Consider the following 22377-nt stretch of genomic DNA (forward strand, 5'->3'; position numbering starts at 1 on the left):
GTTGATTCCTAGGACAACAAGGTACAATATCATAAGCGAAGCATCTCTATAATCAAGTCCAAAAAATGTAAATATGTCATTAAGAAGATTTCTATAATTAGCCAATTTGCACAACTTCTTTAGAATTATGAATTAATATTCAACTTATTAAGTTCTGACACATTAAAAATGTTGATGTTCCATTTGATTCTAGAGCTTCTATTTTAGTTAATATTCATAGGGAAAAAGGATAAATATTTGTTCTATTAATTTATTAATCTTTGTTTTTATATTGTTTCATTTACCTATCTGTTTAGCTGTAAAGGAATTCTCTTTATAGCTCCTTGCTTGTTTTTTAAGGTGACCCATCAGTTCCTTCAGATAAAAATCTTCAGAACCGCAAATTATTACTATAAATGTATGGGAAATAAGACATTGGCCGATAAATTGATGTACATCCCTAATGATTATGCACAAAATCTGGTGGTTAAAACGTTTAGACACTCAATTGAATGAACCAACCAATCAAAATTCAATTAATGTCCCTAAAGCTTCAAAGTCTATGTATAAAACATTGGGAACTAGTGTATTAAACAGCACAATACACTCTCCCTCCCAGATAAATGTCTACTTACCCATCGGCTTTACTCGATCCAATCATAGAGAACTCCCCCTCCCCCCCACCTAATTTAAACTGTAAATGCGAGTTTTTGCGAATGTTAAACAAAAATACGGAATTGATAGGACTCTGTATTTTATAACTAAGGTACCCCTCTCACTTTATCAAGATCCACGATTTCATCTGTTTTTATTAGCTATGAATGGCTTTTACTCTACTAAAATATCCTTTTGACATGTATACATCATAGCTGAATTTTTAACTTTAGCATAAAAAAAATGTCTATCAATGTTCTACAATAACAAGCAGTACTGAAAGAAAGTACAGACAGACGAAACATTTTATATAAGGCTATGCTTTACTATCTTTTGCTATTATACTTTCTTTGGTAGTATTAAACAAACGTCCTATAGTTAAGGGGTAGTAATGGATATATTATTACTCGGATGTTACACCAGATTTTAAAGATGTCCCCCATCAACCCACTTTACCCCATCCTTACTCCTTCTAATGGATGAACGAACTTACCAATAAATAAAGTCCATGTTAGTAACCTTAATTGACGACAATTTTCCCCCTGTAATAATATCCAAGTATAATGTATATTCTATATCCATTGGGTTAGTAGTGGGATAGAAATAAATAAAAGGCACCACATATTAAAATGGAGGGTAAAAATGCTCCTACTGAGATTTATTTAGCTAAAGATGAATGGCTACATATATTTCACTAAAGGCTAAAATTGGCTCAAATTTTTTTATTTATAAGCATGTTAATTTTGTATTTTGGGGCTTTTATTTTGAAGCTTCTTTTAAAAGTCTTAGTGGCAAGGACGTCCAAGCCTTTTTTTTACTTTTTTGGGGGGAGGAGTACAAAATTTCACTAGGGAGGCGGGGCTTAATAAAACTTTCTTTTGGTGGAGGATGAATTAATCAATATTAAATGTGAAATATAATAAATAAATCTGATTTAAAAAGGAGCAAGGTCTTTTAACTAAGGTACAAATCGCCCATACATTTTTGGGAGTAAATTTCTTTATGTGCGGGAAGGGCCAAAATCTGCCCCTTAAACATCATTCCTTAGTGGTTCGCAAGATCTAAAACTAGTTTAGCTCACTGTGAGTATTACATATGTTTGTTGATGCTCCTATAGATGGATAATGTATTTGGACACCAAAAAAGGACAACGATACCATCCAGGGACTAAGGTATAGAAAAACAAAATATCTTTTTTTATGTAATCCTATAAAGATCTCGGAGATTGCCTCTCCGAATTGGATGTACTTTTTAAGTAACCTTTTTAGATATCTTGGGGCCGGGTGGTTTAAAGCTATTTTCCTAAACTCCCCTGCTCTCCGGGGCTACGGGCGAATTAATTAGTATAATCAGAAATTATTAAAGTTGTGCTTAATTTTATAAATGTATTAAAATGGAGCATATGTCTACTCTATGAATTTGGCCTAGTAAAATAATTAGTTAAATTATTGGTATAGAGACAATAACTGCTAGAAATTGTCGAATTTCAATTAAGAAAAGAATAAAACTACTATAAATTATTTATATAGTTTAGGATATTCACATTTTTCCATTGTAGATACTAAATATTATTAATTTATTGTTGCTATTTACAGTTTTGGGCAAATAACCTTTCCCTTTATTTCTGATAGTCAAAAACATATTTGAAGAACAATGGTTTGTTTTGTATATGTTTCAATCTAAATCACGATTATGGGGACAACAGAGAAAAAACTAGGCGCTTTGTAAAGGGTGGAAAAAGTTATTCTTATTTTTATATTTCGTGGAAAATTGTCTGTGTTTCGATGCTATACATGGTTTTGAAGTATAGCTGAGAACCGGTTGTAATCCACCAGCTTTGATCGGTTTCGAAGCCATACTGGAAAGATCTTTACTATAGTTCTAGAGTATATATACTATTTTAAGAAAAAAAATAAAATTACATCTTTACAAGTAGGTGCCTACAGCTATTTAAGTTCAAATAATAAGTTATCATAGCTTGTAATACATAATATTGACATACTTTTATTTAGAGAATTTCAGAGATGCTTTTTTTAGTTTACATCATTGCGCTTTTAAGCAAAAAGTGGAAAATATTTTTTAACATATAAATAATTTATCACGAAACCTTAATAAAATCTCCGTTTAGAAACTTATAACTATGTGTTACATAATCCAAGTATAAAAGTATCAAGAGAATAAAATTTCCGATTTTTAAAAATTTGGTCATATTACAGTTTGTTCTGAAATATCTTTACTTATAAAAGCTATGCCATATTCAAATTATTATTCTTGTTTTCTGTTTAATTATCCCATGGCCAATTCCTTAAAACAAGGGTAGTAAGTCACCCCTTTGTACGATTGTTTGAAACCTAATAATTTCCATCCCTTTAATAAAAGCCTCCCATAAATTTCACGTATGTCCGTTTAAATGATCTCCCCTTACATCCCAAATTCTAATCCCCCATCCCTTTCTTGCTCAATTCACAGTAGAACAAAACAGTAAATTTTAAAAATGATTTATATCAGTGAATTCAAAGGATAAGACAAGGACGATAAATTGACAAACATCCTCAATGATTATAAATAAAGTTTCCCCTTATTTAAAATCAGTACGTAAAAATAAAATACAATCAATCTAAATTTGATAAAAGTACCCAAAGCTTTCGAATGAGATTATTAAACTTTGATTACTAGTGATATTTAAATTCAACGTCCTTTGATTCCATATAAAGAATATATAGACATTTAAATAAAAAATATAAAAAATAAGCTATTTTAGAATAAGTACATTTTTTAAAAATCAGCGCTGCAATAACTCTCTAACTTGAGAGTACATAAAAAAGACAGAAAAATGGTTTCCTAAAAAAACACATAAATTTACATATTAGGTAAATAGATAATTAAGTACAACCAATTTTATTATGTCATTTTGTTAAGAAAAACATAAATGGTGAGTAACTTTTGTTATTATTCCACAATTATTCAACTGTGGCCCCTCACTCCGAGTAGTACTGCGGAAAGGGGATGTCCGTCAGTGCGTCCGTCCGTCCGTTCCGGTTAGAATGACGACCCACGACACTTTGCTTTACACCACCCCTGTGCGACACTTGCCGGCTTATAATACCTCCCCTTCCTTTAATCATCCTTTCCCCATAGCCTAACATATGTTCGACGCACAATTAGTTTTGAAATTGTATTGCTTGAGTAAACACTACGTGAAAAATTCTATAAATTCCTAAATATGTTGAAATATAAGTGATTAAGTAAATTAAGATAAAACTAGAACAAGTTACAATATATAAAGGTCGTAAAGTTAGATATTTTATGTGTGTGTTGGTTAAGAGGCTACACACACACACACACACAACGTCTCTCAGAGGCAAAACCATATCAGAGTGAAGTGGTAACTAGCAGTGAGTAATAAACCTCCGTGCAACACAGAGGCCAAAAATTTTCCCGGATTTTTATAACTATTATTTTCCCGGATTTTATTACATTATTTTGATAGATTTTTGTTAAAAGATAATGTGAAGAATTAATAAAATTAACTTATACAAAAATCTTTTTGTGATAATTATAGTAAAACGAAAAGTGAAAAATGAATAGTTTTGTAAAAATTCTGCCCCAAAAGTAAAGTTGAAATGTTTTATAATCATTCTTGGTGAACCTATGATTAAGTCAAATTGACTGTGATTTAAAAAATGGAAATAATGAACGTGTTTCGGGGGCTGAAAAAGTCCCAATCCGGGCCCAACCTAACCTTTAGTGAACGCATAAGCCTAGCCCGAAAATCAAAACGTGACAAAGATCGCAACGGCTTGGTAACTAGCCCCTTGCCTCCTAGGCCGCCGTCCCGCGGGGCTACAGCCCCGGCGGCGTCCGGTTCAAGCCCAGCTAATGGAAGTAATAAAGGTGGAAGGACTGTTATTGATAATATACCCGAGAATAGAATTTATGAGACTAAAAAGCTGTCTCAAGCTGAAGGTAGGATCATTTATTATTACTACAAAAATAAAAGATAAATCATAAAAGCCGAATATTTGTAAGAATTGTTCAGTCATTTTCAATAAATGATTTCAAGATAATCACAAACTCGAAAAGAAAACTTTAAAATAATTTCATGTTCTTCACCCCCCCCCCCCACTTTCTCAATACCAATATTTAGAGGTCAATGGTTTCCAAGTTCATATTGGTCTTATAGACATACATACAAACATCCAGTTACTTTAGTATGTAGGATAAATTTAAAAAGAATGTGTAAAACATCTCAGGAAGGAAGGGGACAATAGTATGAGTATTTTTAATAACGTTTCTTATTCCTCGGCTTAACAACTTTGGGGACTTTTAATGATTTTTGATTGATTGATTCATTAAGTTGAGTGTCCAAACGTTTCAACCAATAATTGTAACATATAGAGAGAAATGTTTGTGTATTCTTGGGGATGTACATTAATTTATCATCGTCCATTGTATTATCCCTTTAAATCCGTGAAAACATCTGAATCTCAATATAAATATATTTGCAAAGAATAACATAAATTTTCTTCTGGACATAAATAAACAGCATATTAGGTTCTTAATTAATTTTCTTAGTTTTCCTTTATTTGCTATTACAATATTAGTGTGTGGTGTTAAAAAGTATAAAAAGAAAGGTTTTATTATTACTTATTACTTACACCAGATTTTCATGTTCTCTTATAAAGTGAAAAACGCAGCGGGCTAAAATAACGATTACCAACTGCTACCCCATTCTCTCCATTCCTACCTAATGAACGAACTAACTAGCGAATCATAATCTCTTGCCTTGTTTAATTCTTATTAGCCTGATCCATATTTTTAATATTAATTGTATTAAATAAATGTGCAAAAAATTTAAATTCTAACACATACTTAAATCTAAAAATAGAACTAGCAAGCAAATATACAAAGTACAATTGTCAATAAATAAATATGCAGAATTATATAAAATGAATAGAAAAGGGAAGACTTTGTTTACATTGGCGTATGCCTAACTAGTCATAAATACAATTTATTTATTTGTTGTGCTTATTTTCAAAGAACAAGCACATTTTGCCTAAAAGTTGCGAAGCCACAACAAGGTCTAAAATAATTTTTTAAAAATTTTATGATACATTTTATGCATAATTTTTTTTTATAATGGCTGAGAACCTGTAATAATCAAGCGGATATCAATCGGTATCGAAGCCATATTGGAAAAACTGATATACTTCGTAAAGAAAAAGTGCTTAGATACTATATAAGACTTTGTTTAAGCAAAATTGTTATATAAAAGGCCTTATTAAGCTCAATATGAATGCAAATTCTCACAAATCTAAATATTAAATTAACCAATATTTTTTTCATATTTAAATAATAAGAATTAAAATATTGTCGAATAACTTTTTATTTTTTTAGCCCCCCTCCTAGCAAATTTAGTGGGGCAAATCCTATTGTGTTTACGCAATATTGCTTTTATGTATGACCATTGGTGACTCGCCCCCATCCCCATTTATTTAATACATATGCTTTATATATTATCAGGGGTGAGGTAATGGTTAGTGAATAAAAAATACAATTTAATATTATTTTATAGTTTCCTTAATGGTTTACGTATCAACTTTGGGGACTTTTATTGATTTTTGATAGATGGATCGTTAATTTGAGAGATCAAACGTTTCGACCACTAATTGGTATCTACACAAGGGAAAATTGTGTGTATCATCATTGGAAATGTAAACCAAATTAAAGGCAATTGTCTTATACCTTTAGACCTCTGACTACTATGTGTGTTTATGTTAGTTTTTGTTTAAATTATGCGACAAGTGTAACAGTTTAACAATTAACCAACCAATGTAACTTATAAAGTAGCTTCCCTATTTATTGAATATATTAATGTTTATTTTCTTATGACTTTAACCCTGAAAAAATTCCCATTGAATTTATTTGAATCTAAATCAATATATTTGTATTTAGTGGGTATTCGATCCAAAAATAGAGATCCATTGGTCAATGAAAAATCGACATTTTAAGTTATTATTGTGAATATTCCCATTACAAATCAGCATCTACTTTATAACTCACTTTGTCCTAACGTCCGCCTTTTATGCTTTGTTGAAAATGACAATCTTGCTGGCTAAATTTGATTTTCTCGTCTGCTATCAAAGATAGATGTATGAACTTTCTTATATAGATTGTCATATCCAATAACCACCTTTTATATAACTCATTTTGTCCGCCTGTCCGTCCAAGCTGTCATTTTGGTGTTATCATCTTTGTTTACAATTTTGAAATTATGCCTAATGAAATAGGTCATTGAATATTGGGACAAAGATAGAAGGGTGGTGGGTGTTCTATGGTGCACAAAGCTTCTCAAATCAAATATACTTAACACCTTTATATTATCAGGAATAGGGTAAGATATTCTCAAATTCAATTAATTATAATATTAATACATCTATCCTTACACAAAAGATGTAGGGTTATGTTAGTCTGTCTGTTAGTCTTGCTAACCGTATAGCTAATGGTTTTTCCCCCTTTTTATGGAGGCTTTATAACGGTCGGGTGCAGGTTTTCTATTTTTGATAAACGTCCCCGCAAAAAATAAAAATAATTCGAACAACATTTGTAAATAAATGAAATACTTATGAATAAAGACAAAAAACTAGAATATTGAGATGCTAAAGTTTCAATCCTTTCAATCTTTACCTAAATAATAGTTTGACTTTTTCTACAATTTATTTTTCATGATTCCTATCTCGATAAGTAGATATAGGAATATGAGAGAAGAATTTCTATTTGCAATAACATCCGCATTTTATAATAACTGCATAGTTTTTCTTCAATGAAAAAAGACATAATATTGTTTTTTTTTATTACTTGGATCTTTCACTAGATTAATATGTACTCTAATAAAGTGAAACTTGTAGTTGGCTAAAATAATAATCCCACCATCCACCCTCATCCTTTTCCTACCTACTGAAATAACGAAATGACCAACAAATGATGTCGATGTTAGCAATCTAAATTGACGACAATTTTTAAGCTGTCTTAATATCCACGTCGTATATTCTATATTATTTTCACAATGTCAAATAAGTAGGAAGTGTGTTTGACGAATGATGAGAGTGAATACAACGGAATGGGGTAGTTTGTGCTGTTTTAATAATCGTTAATACTGATTATTGACAATGTGAAATGTACATGGGGAAGTAAATGCACACTTAGACTTTTATATGTATACACAAGGTTCTATTCAATTTTACCCTAACAAAGAAAACCAATTTTATCACCAAAAATTGTAGATTTTGTATGTATATGTAAAAGATACTTGTATTAAACTTTACCCAATAGTGGCAACCAAAAGTTTAGATAGAAAGGAAAAAAAGTAATTTCAAATAAACCTGTCTGTCTGTCAATAGTCATGTATCCCTATTGACTTGCCTATTGTAAAAAAAAATAACACGATTATCTTATGTACCAGCTAAGTAAATACCTAGCTAAAGAACTTACAATTCTGGGAGATTTGGACAAACGAACATACCCTAAATAAAGAGTAGCTGCACTACTCAAAATAAAACTGATAAAGTTAACAAAGGTTCTGAGCTTTAAATCAATTTTTCGTGTTTATTTTGGATTTATCATAAGTATGTTGAAATTTAGCAAAGATTATACAAAACTGACTAAGCCTTACAAACTTTTTAAAGCACACAGAAAAATGTTTGTCGCAATAAATTAACGCTAAACTAACTCCCTAAAAAAACTAATGTTTTCACGGTACCAAAAAAGGTGGCTGTAATTCAACCCCCTTTTTAAGATTTTTTTTGTGTTTTTTTTTGGAAGATGCTCTAAAAAGCATTTGTTTTCCTAAAACGGGGACAGGTTAGGAAAATTGAAAATGGATTGGATTCTTTGCTGCCCATAAAATAAATGTATGTATGTAACTTGTAAGATTGATAAAAGAATAAAAAGGCACTTCGATATTTTCATGAAAAAAGTTTATTGGGACTGAACAAAAATAGAATTTAAGGTAACTGTTTTGTTTGACTAAAAAATTGTGTAGAAATTATATATTGTATCGTATTATAGACAACTTTCCGCAGATTGTAAAATATATTAAAAATAGGAGTTTAGTTGCAGTTTTGTTAGACCCGAGGGGCCGAAACCCGGGATAGCAAAACTGGTATACATATTATGATTTTTATTTTATAATTCGCAGAAAATTGTCTGTAATACGATACGATACACGATTCTAATAACTTGGGTATTAATCAGTTTCGAAGCTATCATGAAAAAAGTTATTTTAATTATCCCTTGTCTCTTGAATGAAGGCTTTAAGAATAAAAAGAACAGGAGCAAAAAAACACAAAGGCTCCTAACCTTTTGAACAAATATCCAAATACAAATATATGCCAGATCAAATTAAAAGATAACAAGTTAAAGTGTTTGTGTGAAGTTAAAATCAATATTTATGGAGTTTTACCAACCAGATAGAGATCAATACTTTTTCTATAAATTTTCAATGCTTTTCTAGCTTTTTATAGTTTCCATTGTTAAACTAAAATTAATCATCTTGTTATTTAGAAATCATTAGGTACTAATTTTGTATAATCAAAATTCAAAATATGTTACTCTTTTTTACAAATGTTTATTGATTTTTAAATTCTTCAATAAAATTGGATCAAGTCGAATGAGGAGCGGAAAGGATAAAAAACACGCTAAAAAAGGCCGATGTCATGCGTTTTTTAGTCATGGGTTGTGCTCACTGTGCATTGTAAGGCCTTAGATTATGTATATGGTTTGTTATTTTGGTAATAAAGACGTGTAATGCCATTTGCACGTCATTAGCGGCCTTTTTATTTATGAATCGAAAAAAAAATATTTCTTTATATATGTCCTAATCCATAAATATCCTTATTAAATATGCTGTTAAAAATGCAATTACAAAAGTGTTTTTTTTTATTTCAAGGTCGAACTGTACCTGCAGTTAAAAATCAATTTCCATAAAATGTTTACAAATAGAAAAAAGTCCCCCTTTTTAAAATGTTTAGAATTTTATGGATTTTACATCCTTTTTTTCTTTTTTACACCTATTTTTTAGTTTTTTTGTCTACACAAATTCTATAACATATCGTAAATTTAATGAGGTTTTCCAAGGTTGAGTAAAATTATATAAACAAATTCGGATAGCGTCAAATTTGTAAAAAGTCATAATAGCCATAGGTAGTTTTTAATGATAAAGGGAAAAAATGGAATAAACAGCCAATTGGTTTTATTGAGTTGCTAATGTGCGGAAATGGATGGACACCTGAGAAATCATGGAACACTTTTAGTTTTCATGCAACACAGGAAAAAATGCATTCTAACGAAAACAAAATGTGTATTGATATAAAAATACCAAGTCAAATAAAAAGACAATTATTGTAAGTGAGAGGGAGAGAAAGACAAACTCTCAGACAGACAGATGGATAGACAGACAGACAGAGAGGGACGAGGAGAGAGAGGGAAATACATACATGTAAACTGTAGTGCCTTTTGTGTGGTACTGTAGCTATCTGAAGATATGTACTTCATGCACTGTTTGTTGGGCTTTATTTTCAAAGAGATTCGATTTTTTTCTTGGTGATTTCTAACAGCACTTTTAAGCCAAAAAAAAACTAAGGATAGGTAGGGAAAACTGGGAAGGGGTTAGTTGCATGATTAAATCATTGATTTCCATGATTACACTTTTGCCAAAAAGGTGAACTCAAGATTCTTTAAAAAAAAATTTTTTTTTAACATACATATAACACAAAACAGTCACAAAAAGGACAATTATGTCCGTAGTAGCGCAGCAATAACAAACGGCCATTTTCTTAATGAAACTAAACACTAATCTGTTATACAGTATATAGTAATCTTTCGTGCTATGATGAGCATTGAAAAACATAATAGTAATGTATTTTTTACAGTAAAAGTAAGCTTCAGTAATTTTGACAACGGTGGTTTTGGTTGGACTGTTGGACTGTTGTACAATGTATAGTTATAGAGAAGATTCGCCACTATAGTGAAAGATGATCACATTATAAAGGGCATTCATTTTTTAAAAAGCAGAAATAAACAAGAAAAGACCTTCAAAAGTTAATTTTAGTGCCTAGGTAGTCCTAAAATTTTCTGATAAAAATCTTTTACAAAACATTATTAAAGTTATTTCATGGTTTTCAAATAAATTGGGTTTAAACTATGGAAAATTGTTATATTATAGGGCCGGTAAATTTGCGTCCAAATTTTGTGCGGAAAAAGTAGACAATTTTTTTAGGAGCGAACCTAAGTGAAAAGTGCTTGTCTGTTCGTAGCCGTTTATTGGTAGATTTAAAGTTAATATTTCGGTACTATTACTCCACCACTTCATTATTTTGATTTTTAGTTACTTTGTGGACTTTCATTGAATTCTGATAAGTATGTTTTTTGAGTTGAGTGTTAAATCAATTTTAATCTACAAGAGGGAGAATTTTGTGTATCATCATTGAGGATATACATCCTTTTATCGGCCATTGCCTTATCCCTTTAGATCCCTAGTTGCTAAGGATCACTTTTGTATATTATCATCGTTGTTTAGAAGTTTTTGTTGTATTTTTTCTAACGTCTGCTACTAAAAGCCTAGATTGTAAATAATTTACAATTTAGTTTTAGGAATTTTTATGTCTGTTTATTTAGCATTTTAAAAGCAATAAGATCAAGTAAATCATTTTTATATTTGTTTTCTTTTTATTCAAATAAAATTATTTTTATTTTTATACATATTCGTAGTTGCAACATTAAAGATAAATATTAAATATATCTTATTAAACCAAGACTTGACAGTCGTAATCAGCCATGAAGATCAAAGAAATCACAGCATGAGTCACATCCGCTGTCAGTCGGCTGTTTTAACCACAGCTGTTTGTCATTTTTGTAGCAAAAGCAAAACCGCAAAAGACTACAAATACTGATTAACACTTCTAAGAATTTGAAGAATAAAATCTTTTGTTATTGCATTACTAAATCTAACCTTTAGGAAAACATCACCCGCGCAGCTATTTATTTAGCGGCCGCAGCAAGAGCGGCAGCAGAGCCCGGATAAAAATATGACACAGTTTATTTACTTTTATTTGCATAACAAGGCGTATGTTGTTCTTTAATTCCATAATTCCTTTATACTTCCCCCTTCTTAATCCTACCATCTGGGTTTTTTATTTGTTTGTCAAGTGTAGCCCCCCCCCCCCTCTTCATGAACTAAAGCATTAGCCTTTTTTTTCGATGACATAATAACGTTGGCTTGCGTCATATGTTTGACGAATAAACATCCCCCCCCCCTCTCCCCCCTGAACTATTAACCTAATGAAAGGGTTATAATACAGGGATCTAAAGGGATAAGACAATGGCTGATAAATTGATGTACATCTATTAATGATTTACAAAATTACCCCTCCTGTTGATAACAATTAGGAGTTAAACTCAACACTCAACTAAATGAAACAACCAATCAAAATTCAATAAAAGTCCCAAAGGTTGTTGTGCCAACAATTAAGAAAACGTTATTATAAGACTTTGTGGACTAGTGCAATAAACAGCCCAATGTCCCCTCCCTCCCTGGTTATAATACCTTTGCTTATAATCCTTCCTTTTGAAAACAAAATTATAAGTACATAAAATTACTTATAACTAGCTTGGTATCTTCCCTTTATTGTCTTACTTATAGAAAGGACAACTTTTTTTCATTTTTTAACATAATTTAGGAACTTTTAGAGAAAAATCTACTTTTTGACTAGTTTCTACATTTTCTTTTACGATTACAGTTTGTCTAAAATTTTAAATAGTTTATAATAATAGTTGCTTCGCCCCTGGCTTTTAGAGGATAGCAGTAGAGGTTAGGAAAATGGCCTAAAACCATTACACGACATTTACATAGCTTATTTGAAAAGTTTAACCTCTTTTGCCTAGCAATATTAGATTTGCTAAGCTACAGACATAAAAAATCTTACCGTATATTATAGGATAAGAAATGTTTTTATTTTGAAACATATTGTTATAAAAACATTTCTTAAACATGCCGACAAATGTCAAACTAAAATTATCTTTATTTTATTATAATATTCATTTCCATGGCATATTAACTATGTATTTCACAGTTCTATGTGAAAATATAAAAAATAATTGGTCTCTCTATCATTTCTATAACTCCTATTTCCTCCTTGAAAGTGTGGGGGAAATTAGTGTTTTTATTTTTCAACAGATTAATGTTGGCTATTGTTTACTTTTAATCATTTAGATAGCCACGATAATTAGATACATAAGTTTATATTTTTCATAAAAAAATTGTAAGTAAGTGTATTAACTTTTAAATAGTTGGGTTGACGTACTTACGGAAATCTAATAGTTATAAAAAAGTTGAGCTACTAATTTTGAGCGGGAGAAAGGTTTATATTGTTTTTCGTTAGATTTTTTAACTTGTGCTAATTTCGTGAGTGTTTTTTGGATGTATTATACAATAACTTACATGGACAAAGGGTGGGGAGGGGGGTGGGAGGGAGGGAAATAAAAAATAAAAAAGGGGACTGGGTGAGGGTATTTAGTTTTGCCACCTGGCTTGCTACCCCTTCCTACTTTTTAATCCCCACCCCCTCCTCCCCTGTTTACTATGTACATGTCAAATAATCTTTCATTAATGAGAATTTATTTCCCTCCCTCTTCTTTTATTTTAGCCAAAAGAATTCGGCAACCCCTGTTTTAAACTATTTTAATCGCAAAGATTTAAAAGTAGATTACTTTTAATCAGTGGAAATTTGATGTATAGGTGTTTTATAAATGACATATTTATATAAATCATTATTAAATCAGATTTATTAATTGTAAAAGTGTTAAACATTATGATTTCTTAATTAAAATACATTAACTTTGAAATTTAAATCCCACGAAGCCATAGTAATTGTGATTAAACATGATATTAGCTTAATATATTATTATGAATAATTCTGTTTTACTTTTTATATTTCATAATGGAAATCTTTTAAGTAGCGCAGCAATAAGAATTAAAGGTGCTTTTCATAAACATGCCTAGAGAAAATCGACCCCTTTATTTCTAAAAAAAATTGAATACAAAGGGATGTGTGTAATTTTTTCTCCTAATTCGAGTGGTTCTAACCATATCATGTACCCAATATAACCAACCTAAAGTAAAGAAATAACCCACGAGAAACAATCCACGTCTCCCCCCCCCCCCCACATAATTTTGAATCATTTAATTGTTTTTAAATCATGAATATTCTTGTATCAATGTTGTATATATTATTTAGAGGTATTTAACTGAATATAAAAGACAATGTTATAAACACAACATTTTTTACATTTCAGTACCTCCATATTACTTTGAAGAACGAATTTTTCTTCAAATTAAAAAAAAATATTTTTTTTCTTTGAAATAAAGGCCGTCATTAAATAATTATTACCTAAGATTTTCTGGTTGTTGTCGTGCTTGTCTATGTTATAACATAAAACTAAATCTCTTTTCTAAGTAAGAAAAAGTTTCTGCATAAATTTCTTAGTGTGACTACACCTTCGCATAGAGTTTCATGAGACATATTATGGCAGGGATCTAAAGGGATAAGAAAATGACCGATATATTTATTAACACCCCCAATATTGATACACACAATTTTACCCCATATGTAGTTCACAATTAGTTGTTGAAACGTTTAGATACTCAACTTAATCAAAATTCAATAAAAGTCCACAAAGTTGTCAGAAAAATAATAAGACTTTGTAGACTAGTGTAATAAACAGACCAATTGTCCCTCCTTCCCTTGTTCTGATTATTTAATTATGTTATACTTGAACGGAAACAAAGGTACACCAAGTATCTTTCAATTTCTGGTGAATTAAAGCTTAAATACAGAATGTAAAATTACAAGAAATAAAAAGATAAGAAATATAATAATATCATTTGATTTTAAAAATCTTTTGTCTTACATAAAAAAACATGATATTAGATAATTATGCTCTTTTTATGAGTCAAAAAAACGAAATTATTAATATTTAGATTTTAAAACTTTGCTTTAAGTCCTAATTAAGCTTATTTCAAAGAATAATAACTTAATCTTTCGACAATTTTTTTAGGCTGAATCTTGACTTTGATGATTTTCTTTTTATTTAGAAAAATGAAAGGTTGTAGTTCAATCCAAGAAGCATTGACTTTCCCTTTATGGATTTTTATTCTATTTAAGTATTTTTTTATTTAGATAACTGTTTATTACACCAGTTCCATAAGTTTTATAAAAAGAGTTTCTTATTCGTTGGCTTAGCAACTTTGGGACTTTTTTTTAGAATTTTATTGTTGATTTATTTTGTTGAATGTCCAAACGTTTCAACCACTAATTAAAATCTACAGAACGGGTAATTTTGATATCTTCTTGGGGATGTACATCAATTTATCGGCCATTGTCTCAGGGGCGTCCAAGCTTTTTTTTGGGAGGGGGTAAAATTTTTTTAAGGGGGGGGGGTAATTCGTTTTTTGGGGAGGGTAAAATGGCGTGCGAAGCTCGCCGCCAATTTTTTTACCCCCCCAAAATTTTTACCCCGGGGGTAACATTTGCTTGGGGGGGGGGGGGTAATTACCCCCCCTGAAATCTGTTGGCTTGGACGTCTATGCAATGTCTTATCCCTCTTAGATCCCTGGTATAAAACATAGAAATTGCTTCAGTTGTAATACTTTGGCATGAAGATTTGAAATTTAGTCACATTTCCTTCTCATATAATATTCAATTTTACTCTCAACTATCTTCAACTTTTCCTGAATACAAAACTATTTAATGTATAAAAGCTACTCTACTGTTTGTACGACGTACGTCTATTACGATGTCATAAAAAATGAGCTTAAGCTAAGTCTAGTTAGGATACTACAAAAGCTTTATAAACACTAAATCTTATTCGTTGGCTTAGAACCCTTTGGGACTTATATTAAACCTTGATTGGTTGGTCCAAACTCGTAGGGTCAACACGTCAACAATTTTAATCTATAGGAAGGGTTAATTTATTTATCATAATTTTGGTTGTAGTACATCTATTTATCATGTCTTGTCTTATCCCTAAAGATCCCTGATTCTAAATAAGAAAGGAACTCGACTGAAAAATCCTTTTTACCCCCTCAAATACAAATATATTTAAGGAAATATCAGAAATGAAGTTAAACCATGACTGACATATCGGACATTTTTACCCGACAAAACATTATTTCTGTCAATTTATTTCATAAAGTTTTACATTTCTTATTGATAAAAATTTAATATTTGATGAAAAGAATATTGCAAATATTTCACACTAGCTTAAAATTTCATTTTAGTAAAAATAAAGATATTTGTTTTTTGTTTTTAGATTACCTATACAGCTTAAAGCCATATTATTTTCCATATATAACTACCATAGGGAGGTACTGACATAGCAATAACTGTAGGTTATCTTCGCTCTTTAAAAATGTAAACATTTTAAAGATTTCAAAGATTTTTTAGAAGAAAATTTAGAGGATTTTTCTTATAAGGAAATATTTCCTTGAAGACCAGAACGCTCCATTTAATTTGTGAAAGTACCAATTTCCACCACCTCGGGAGGGAGGATATAATGGATGTAATATTACTTGGATCTTACACCAGATTTTCATGTTCTATTTATATAGTAAAGTGATTTTTGCAGCAGGCTAAAATAACTTTTACCCCCTTCACCTCATTCCCTCCTAATGTATTGTGAGTTCCATGTTAGCAAGCTAAATTGACGACAATTTTTCTCCTGTCATAATATCCACGTATATTCTTCATCCATTGGAAGATATGTACATTTTCTTCTAAAAATATCATTTTACTCAAATATTCAGACATTTTATTGTCTTGTAAGGCGAACTTTAATGCCATATTTAAAAAATAAATGAAGCTAAAAACAAGTATAACACCATCTTAAAAGCGGAGCTAAAATAATTCAGACGTAAGGACAAAAAATTAAATTTAAGTTACACTTTAATATTAGATGAACAACGTTGATATTGATATTTTGGTAATAATCATGGAGTTTCTAAGCTTTCATCATTATACCTTATTGTTTCAGGAATCCTCATACAAGCTTTGGAATCATTAGGTCGATTCTTACATTCGTTATAGACGGGTGGAAAGGAAACACCATTTAAAAATACTATAAAGCAAAATTTTGGTATAAATAAAATATTGTCACGCTAAAAACTGTTTTAGTTTATAAAACAGTTAATAATTATTTGACAAAAGCCTAAACTCTTATTAATATTTATTTGACAGCATTACAATTATAATCAGTCAAATAAAAAGCCTTGTAAGTCATGGCTAAAGGAAAAAATAAATTAGTATTTTTTATTTTTTTTTTTACTATTTTAAGTACTAAAGCTATCCATCTTACGAGGGGCAATGTACATTCAAATTAATTATAAACCTTCCTTGGACCTATGAGAAGCTTTACTGTAAAGGAGAACCATATTTATCCAGCGGTTAGCGAGATTTTTCTGTATAGATATCCTGTTACTTTTATATAAGGATACTATGTGAAATGATCTAAAAGCAATCGTTTGAAAAGAGTTTTATGATAGCCATAAGCCTAATATCATTATAAACTAGTAATGATTTATTTGTTTGTCTATCAAAATCGCTGAACTAATTAAATTCTCCTTTTTAGGGATATTGACTTACACCTATATGCTGGCTATACATAGTAAACACACGCGAATACAAAAAGCGTAAAAAGTTAAAATGAATATTCTAGTTTTGTTGACTAAAGCATAGAAAAAATACTTGAATAAAGGGATAGTTAATCTAAAAGTGATCAGCTTATCAAAAACCCTCCATCTTACTGTAACACTGTAAATCAATGGAGAAATGACTGACGGACAGACCCAAGTAACATAATTTTATTGGGTAATAGGAAGCCCCGCAGGGTTCGGGCACCGCAGGTGTAGGCCTCGAAGATGTTAGCCATAGGGTAATCGAATCTCCCCCATTTAAATCTTTTTATCACAAATGGAGTGGGGGGAGTTATCAGAGCTCAACGTTATGCGAAAGCACCGACTAATTTACTATATTTCGTTATTCCTGAATGTTAGAAAATAACAAAAAGAGACATAGATTCACACAATTGTTAATGTGTAGAGGGGTAACTCAATACAACAGCAAAACACATTGCTATAATGTTTTTAAAACAAAAGGATACTTGTAAGCTGAATTTTTTGGGGCTACAAGCATGCATGCAAGCCTTACTGCTGTGCGTAAAAGATAGAGTGAGTATTTTCTAAGCTACTAGTTAACCAGCTTTTACTCAATAGCAATGTTTTATGCTGTTTTTATATCAATATAAGATTACACTTATATTAACATACAAATATAAACAAAGTCCAGAAAAAGAGGGGACTACAAACTGGTACCCAAAGTTTTTAAAGCACATTCTCTCTCATTCGTTGGTATAAAAATGAGTTCTTATTTATTAAATCCTGATTGGTTGGTACAAACAAGCAGTGTCCAAACTTTCCAACGAGTTGTATTGTACAAAAGGGGAAAATTTTGTTTATCATCATTGGGAAAATCATTACTTTACGTCTATTGTCTTATTCCTTAAGATTGCTGGCAACTTATCTCTCACTATATAAATGAAATTTCAATACTAATTACATTTGACATTACATAACATGCAAAGAATTTTCAAGTTTAAAAGTTCACTACTCCTAAATATACAAATGTTTTAATTTCTTTTAAATTTTTTGTGCCTGACTTGTGTCAATCTTTATTTATCTGAATGTGTCCACCAGGCGAATTCAATTTTGTTTCAAGTATGTTTATTTTGTCCTACTAGAGTTCTTGTCCTTTGTTTTCTAGTAGCGAAGCTACTTAATAATTAGTGTGTGTTTGTTCATACATTCATCATTCTTACATAGACTTATACAAGAATATCCCTAGTATTAGTAAATGTTCTTCTTACGGATTGTTTTAAAAGATTTTTTTTATGGAAATAACTTGATTTTTTAAGTCCTTCCTGGCGAAAATATTAATAATTACTCTGCTTGTAATTGACAAAAATATTCTTGTTTTTTTTGACAGAAGATTTAAAAGAAATAAGGAGTAGGTCAAACTTTACATTAAAAGATATGGACAGAACATTTGTTTTTATATGATTAACCTAGTAGTTTTTCAATCTGACTATTCTGAGATTTGTTAAGGTTTATGTCACTACTATCTCTATATTTAGTCTTAGTACAGACGGACTAGGGGATTTGCATACAAAGTGATTTAAACAGTTGCCTCTTATTACTGATCCTATAGCAATGCAAATTATTACAGACAGACAAACAGACAAAGAAGTTTTATAAAAGCCGTTTATCTCTAATTTGAGTGTTTGACTTGAAATCTTTTTAAATAACAGAAAGAAGCAAAAAGTTTTTTAAAGACCAGCTTAACTCTCTCATTTTAAGTCTAGAAGGTCGCTCATAATTGGATTTTAAAAAGAACTTAGATCATGTCGGAAATACAAAGGAAAGGATTTTTTTTCTGTGACTTTGATGTCTACTTACTGCCAAACGGCTGGCCGAAAATCCTCAGTTTAAACACCAATAGAAAACAGAGATCAGTCCCCATTAAATAACGTTTTCTTTTACGTTAGCTAACAATCTTAGAGACTTTTATTTTATTTTGATTGGTTGGTTCATTTAGCTGAGTGTCCAAACGTTTCAACCACTAATTTTAATTTACAGAAGGGGTAATTCAGGGTATCATAATTGGGGATGTACATAAATCGGCTATTGTCTTATCCCCGAATATAACCTCAAAACAATAATTCTTGGCTATTTCAAATATTTTTATCCATTGCTGTGCCATTTCTTCTGGAGTGTGTAAATAACCACCTTTTAACTTTGCAAAAAATACTACATTTGCAATTTTGACTAGATCCAAAAACTTTTTATCAGTCTCTGTCACCTTTTCTAACAAGCTGAAAAGTATTAGCAAAACATCATTTTCTTTATGGACGTCAAATTTTAAGCTAGACAGCTCATAATTGCTGAATACGTTTTAAATGTTTAAAGATTACTCATAGAAAACTACATTTTGACAAGGATGACAACATCCATAAGTAGGAAAAAATAAAAATGGAATTGGCTAACTAATAATGTGAGTTATATAGCAGATGTTGTGTTGTTATTACAAAGAAAAGAAAAAGTGAGATAGTCATGTCATAAAATTTCAGCTGTAATTAATTAAATAATTACCTAGAAAATCACATTTCCCTCATAACGATACTGACTGGCCGACGGACAGACATAATGAATAATAGAGTAGCTACGCTACTAACAAAGTACATGCGTTTATCTTTTTACTCAGCTATTTATCTTTTACAGTAAATGTCATTGAATTGGCAAAAATATTTCTTTGTAAATGATATACTTATACATATTAATTGTAATACGATAACTTAATTTCTTGTAAGTATAAGATTTATTGATATTATAATAATTGCAAACATAAACATACATTAGCTCTTGTGAAAGAAAAACTGGCTATTCCAAACTCCAACCTTTTTATTGCACAACCTTTATCTAGGAGTTCTAGCCTCACACCTTGGGGAATGTCTAAAACAGTTTAATGCAGTTTTTGAGGGACTATTTCTACCCCTGTTTCACTGTCAACAAATCCAGGGAGGGAGGGAACATTTGACTTTAAATTACACTGGTACCAAAAGTTTTATAACTTTATCTTATTCATTGGTTCAAAAACTTTTATTAACTTTATGAAACTTTTCAACCAATAATTTTAATCATCATAAGGAATGTATAAAAATTTTTCATTCATTGTCTTATACCTTAAGATCCCTGCAACAAGCCTAATTCTAAATGCATCTAAAGCCCTTGTCTCTGTTATGACCTGCGGGATGGTAACATACAACCATAAACATGGACAGGTATTCTATTAAATAAACAATTTCATGCAAGAGACATTAAAAGTTATAAATATTCTGTTCAAGCGTGCGAGATTGATTGCAAGGAAAATGCCCAGGCTTTCCGCCATGCATAGTAAGACTTTAAAAAGCTGAAAAGTACCAAACTAATTACAGAGTGAGAAAAACTAAAATTTCCTTTCGAATTTTTGTACCCATCCCCTTGATCTATCTAAGTGATAAAAAGGACACATGAAACCTTAAAAGGGCATACAGACCCACTTACAGACAGACTTACAGTTCTTATAGGTAGGTATACAATTAAGATTAGGATTATTCAGTTTATCATAAAACTTTAAACGGGTCAATAGTTTAAAAAGGATTTAAAAAGTTTCTTTTTACATTGGCTTTAAAAGTAAGGAAAAAATGTCATCGTTACTAATTTGTAATTACTATTCTTATTTAGGGTTTTCCGTTCTATTGGCTGTAAGGAAATCGTTTACCAAGGGTTTATGTCGTTATTGCAAATATATTGAGTATCTTTGCTACTTAAAGTGATTGGAAACTAATAGTGTATCGCAAAAATGTGCGAAATAAAAAGCGTCCTTGTGCAAAATTATTTATTCCCTAAGCCTTCCCAGGAATTAAAGGACACATAAAAACATTAAGCATATTTTGTATTCATCCCTAAGTACACATTTTCGCCCCTAGTGTAAAGGGGCTTTGCTAACCGGAAGAGACCAGTGAAATAGCTTTAAACCTGAATTCATACTTTATGAAATTCATTAAAAACATATATTTTTACACGGAGCACTAAACTAGCATTAACATTATTTGATGCTTTCATTGGAGGATTTTTTCTCTCTCGATGTTATGTTTTTCAGTTCAAAGATTTTTCTCTCAATTTAAAAAAAAAAACATTTAAGACACCTAATTAAGACACCTATTTTGTAATTAAACAAAATTTAGAGTATACAGAAATACGGTTAAAGACTACCTAATTGAAGTTGATATCAATTGAGATTATTAAGTATGTCAAACTATAGAAGTAAACACACAAACAAATCATAATGTAAATAGATATTGTTATTTATACCTATCCATGAATTCTTGATAAACCCCCAAAAAATGCGCGGCAGTGCAAAAATGTTTTCCCACATATTAAACACGACATTCCTTTGTGTCCAAACTTTTACGTATTCCAGAAATTTTGTAAAATCGATAGATAGGCGATACAATGTTTCTAGGGTCTTTTAGGGATAGGGGAATTACACTAAAACACCCCACCTCTAACAGCTTCATCTGCAAAGTAATTTTAGAGTTTCATGCAACCAATATCCAGTTAAACCCCCCTTGGTTTTCTGTTTTTTAAAACAAAATTTCTACCTTTAGACAAATTTGCATTGACCTATCATAAAGTGATTTTTAAAAAATACAAAAAATTCTTGAAAATCTGCTTTCTTCTTCCAAAATATGATAAAATCGTGTCCAAATAAGCTGATATTTTTTTTTCTCATCCTAGTAAAATATTATATAAAACCTAAAATAAGATGATTATTCTTTTATAACATAACTCTAATGTGTAGCTTCCCTGTAAAACCAGAGCTTTATTTGTGGTTACAAGGACTATTAATGTAATTAGAGCGTACAACATGAGAAAATTTAGTAAGCTAAAAAATAGAGGTAAAACAGGAATGACGGTTGGAATTTTTGCTTTTAGATATTTTCTCTCCCCCCCCCCTATTTTTTAAAAAAAGTGATAACGATAAGGCGATGGGCGGTAAAATAAAAAACACCCCTATTAATAATAAACAAAATCATTCC

The 22377-nt window shown here is 30.5% G+C and overlaps 1 protein-coding gene across 2 annotated transcripts in view; it reads left to right on the forward strand.

Annotated features, from left to right (window-relative positions):
- The first annotated feature begins 3797 nt into the window (after positions 1-3797).
- LOC145326911 (protein TANC1-like) overlaps positions 3798-22377 on the forward strand; it is a 146973-nt gene continuing 128393 nt past the window's right edge. For both annotated transcript variants that reach the window (XM_080170356.1, XM_080170357.1), the window contains exon 1: positions 3798-4599. In XM_080170356.1, the coding sequence (XP_080026482.1) occupies positions 4317-4599 (283 nt within the window). In that variant the 5' untranslated portion in view covers positions 3798-4316. The remainder of the gene's footprint in view (positions 4600-22377) is intronic.

The sequence above is a fragment of the Acartia tonsa genome, chromosome 8 (genome assembly GCF_053477335.1).
Source record: "Acartia tonsa isolate MP-2025a chromosome 8, ASM5347733v1, whole genome shotgun sequence".
NCBI classification, from domain to species: Eukaryota; Metazoa; Arthropoda; class Copepoda; order Calanoida; family Acartiidae; genus Acartia; species Acartia tonsa.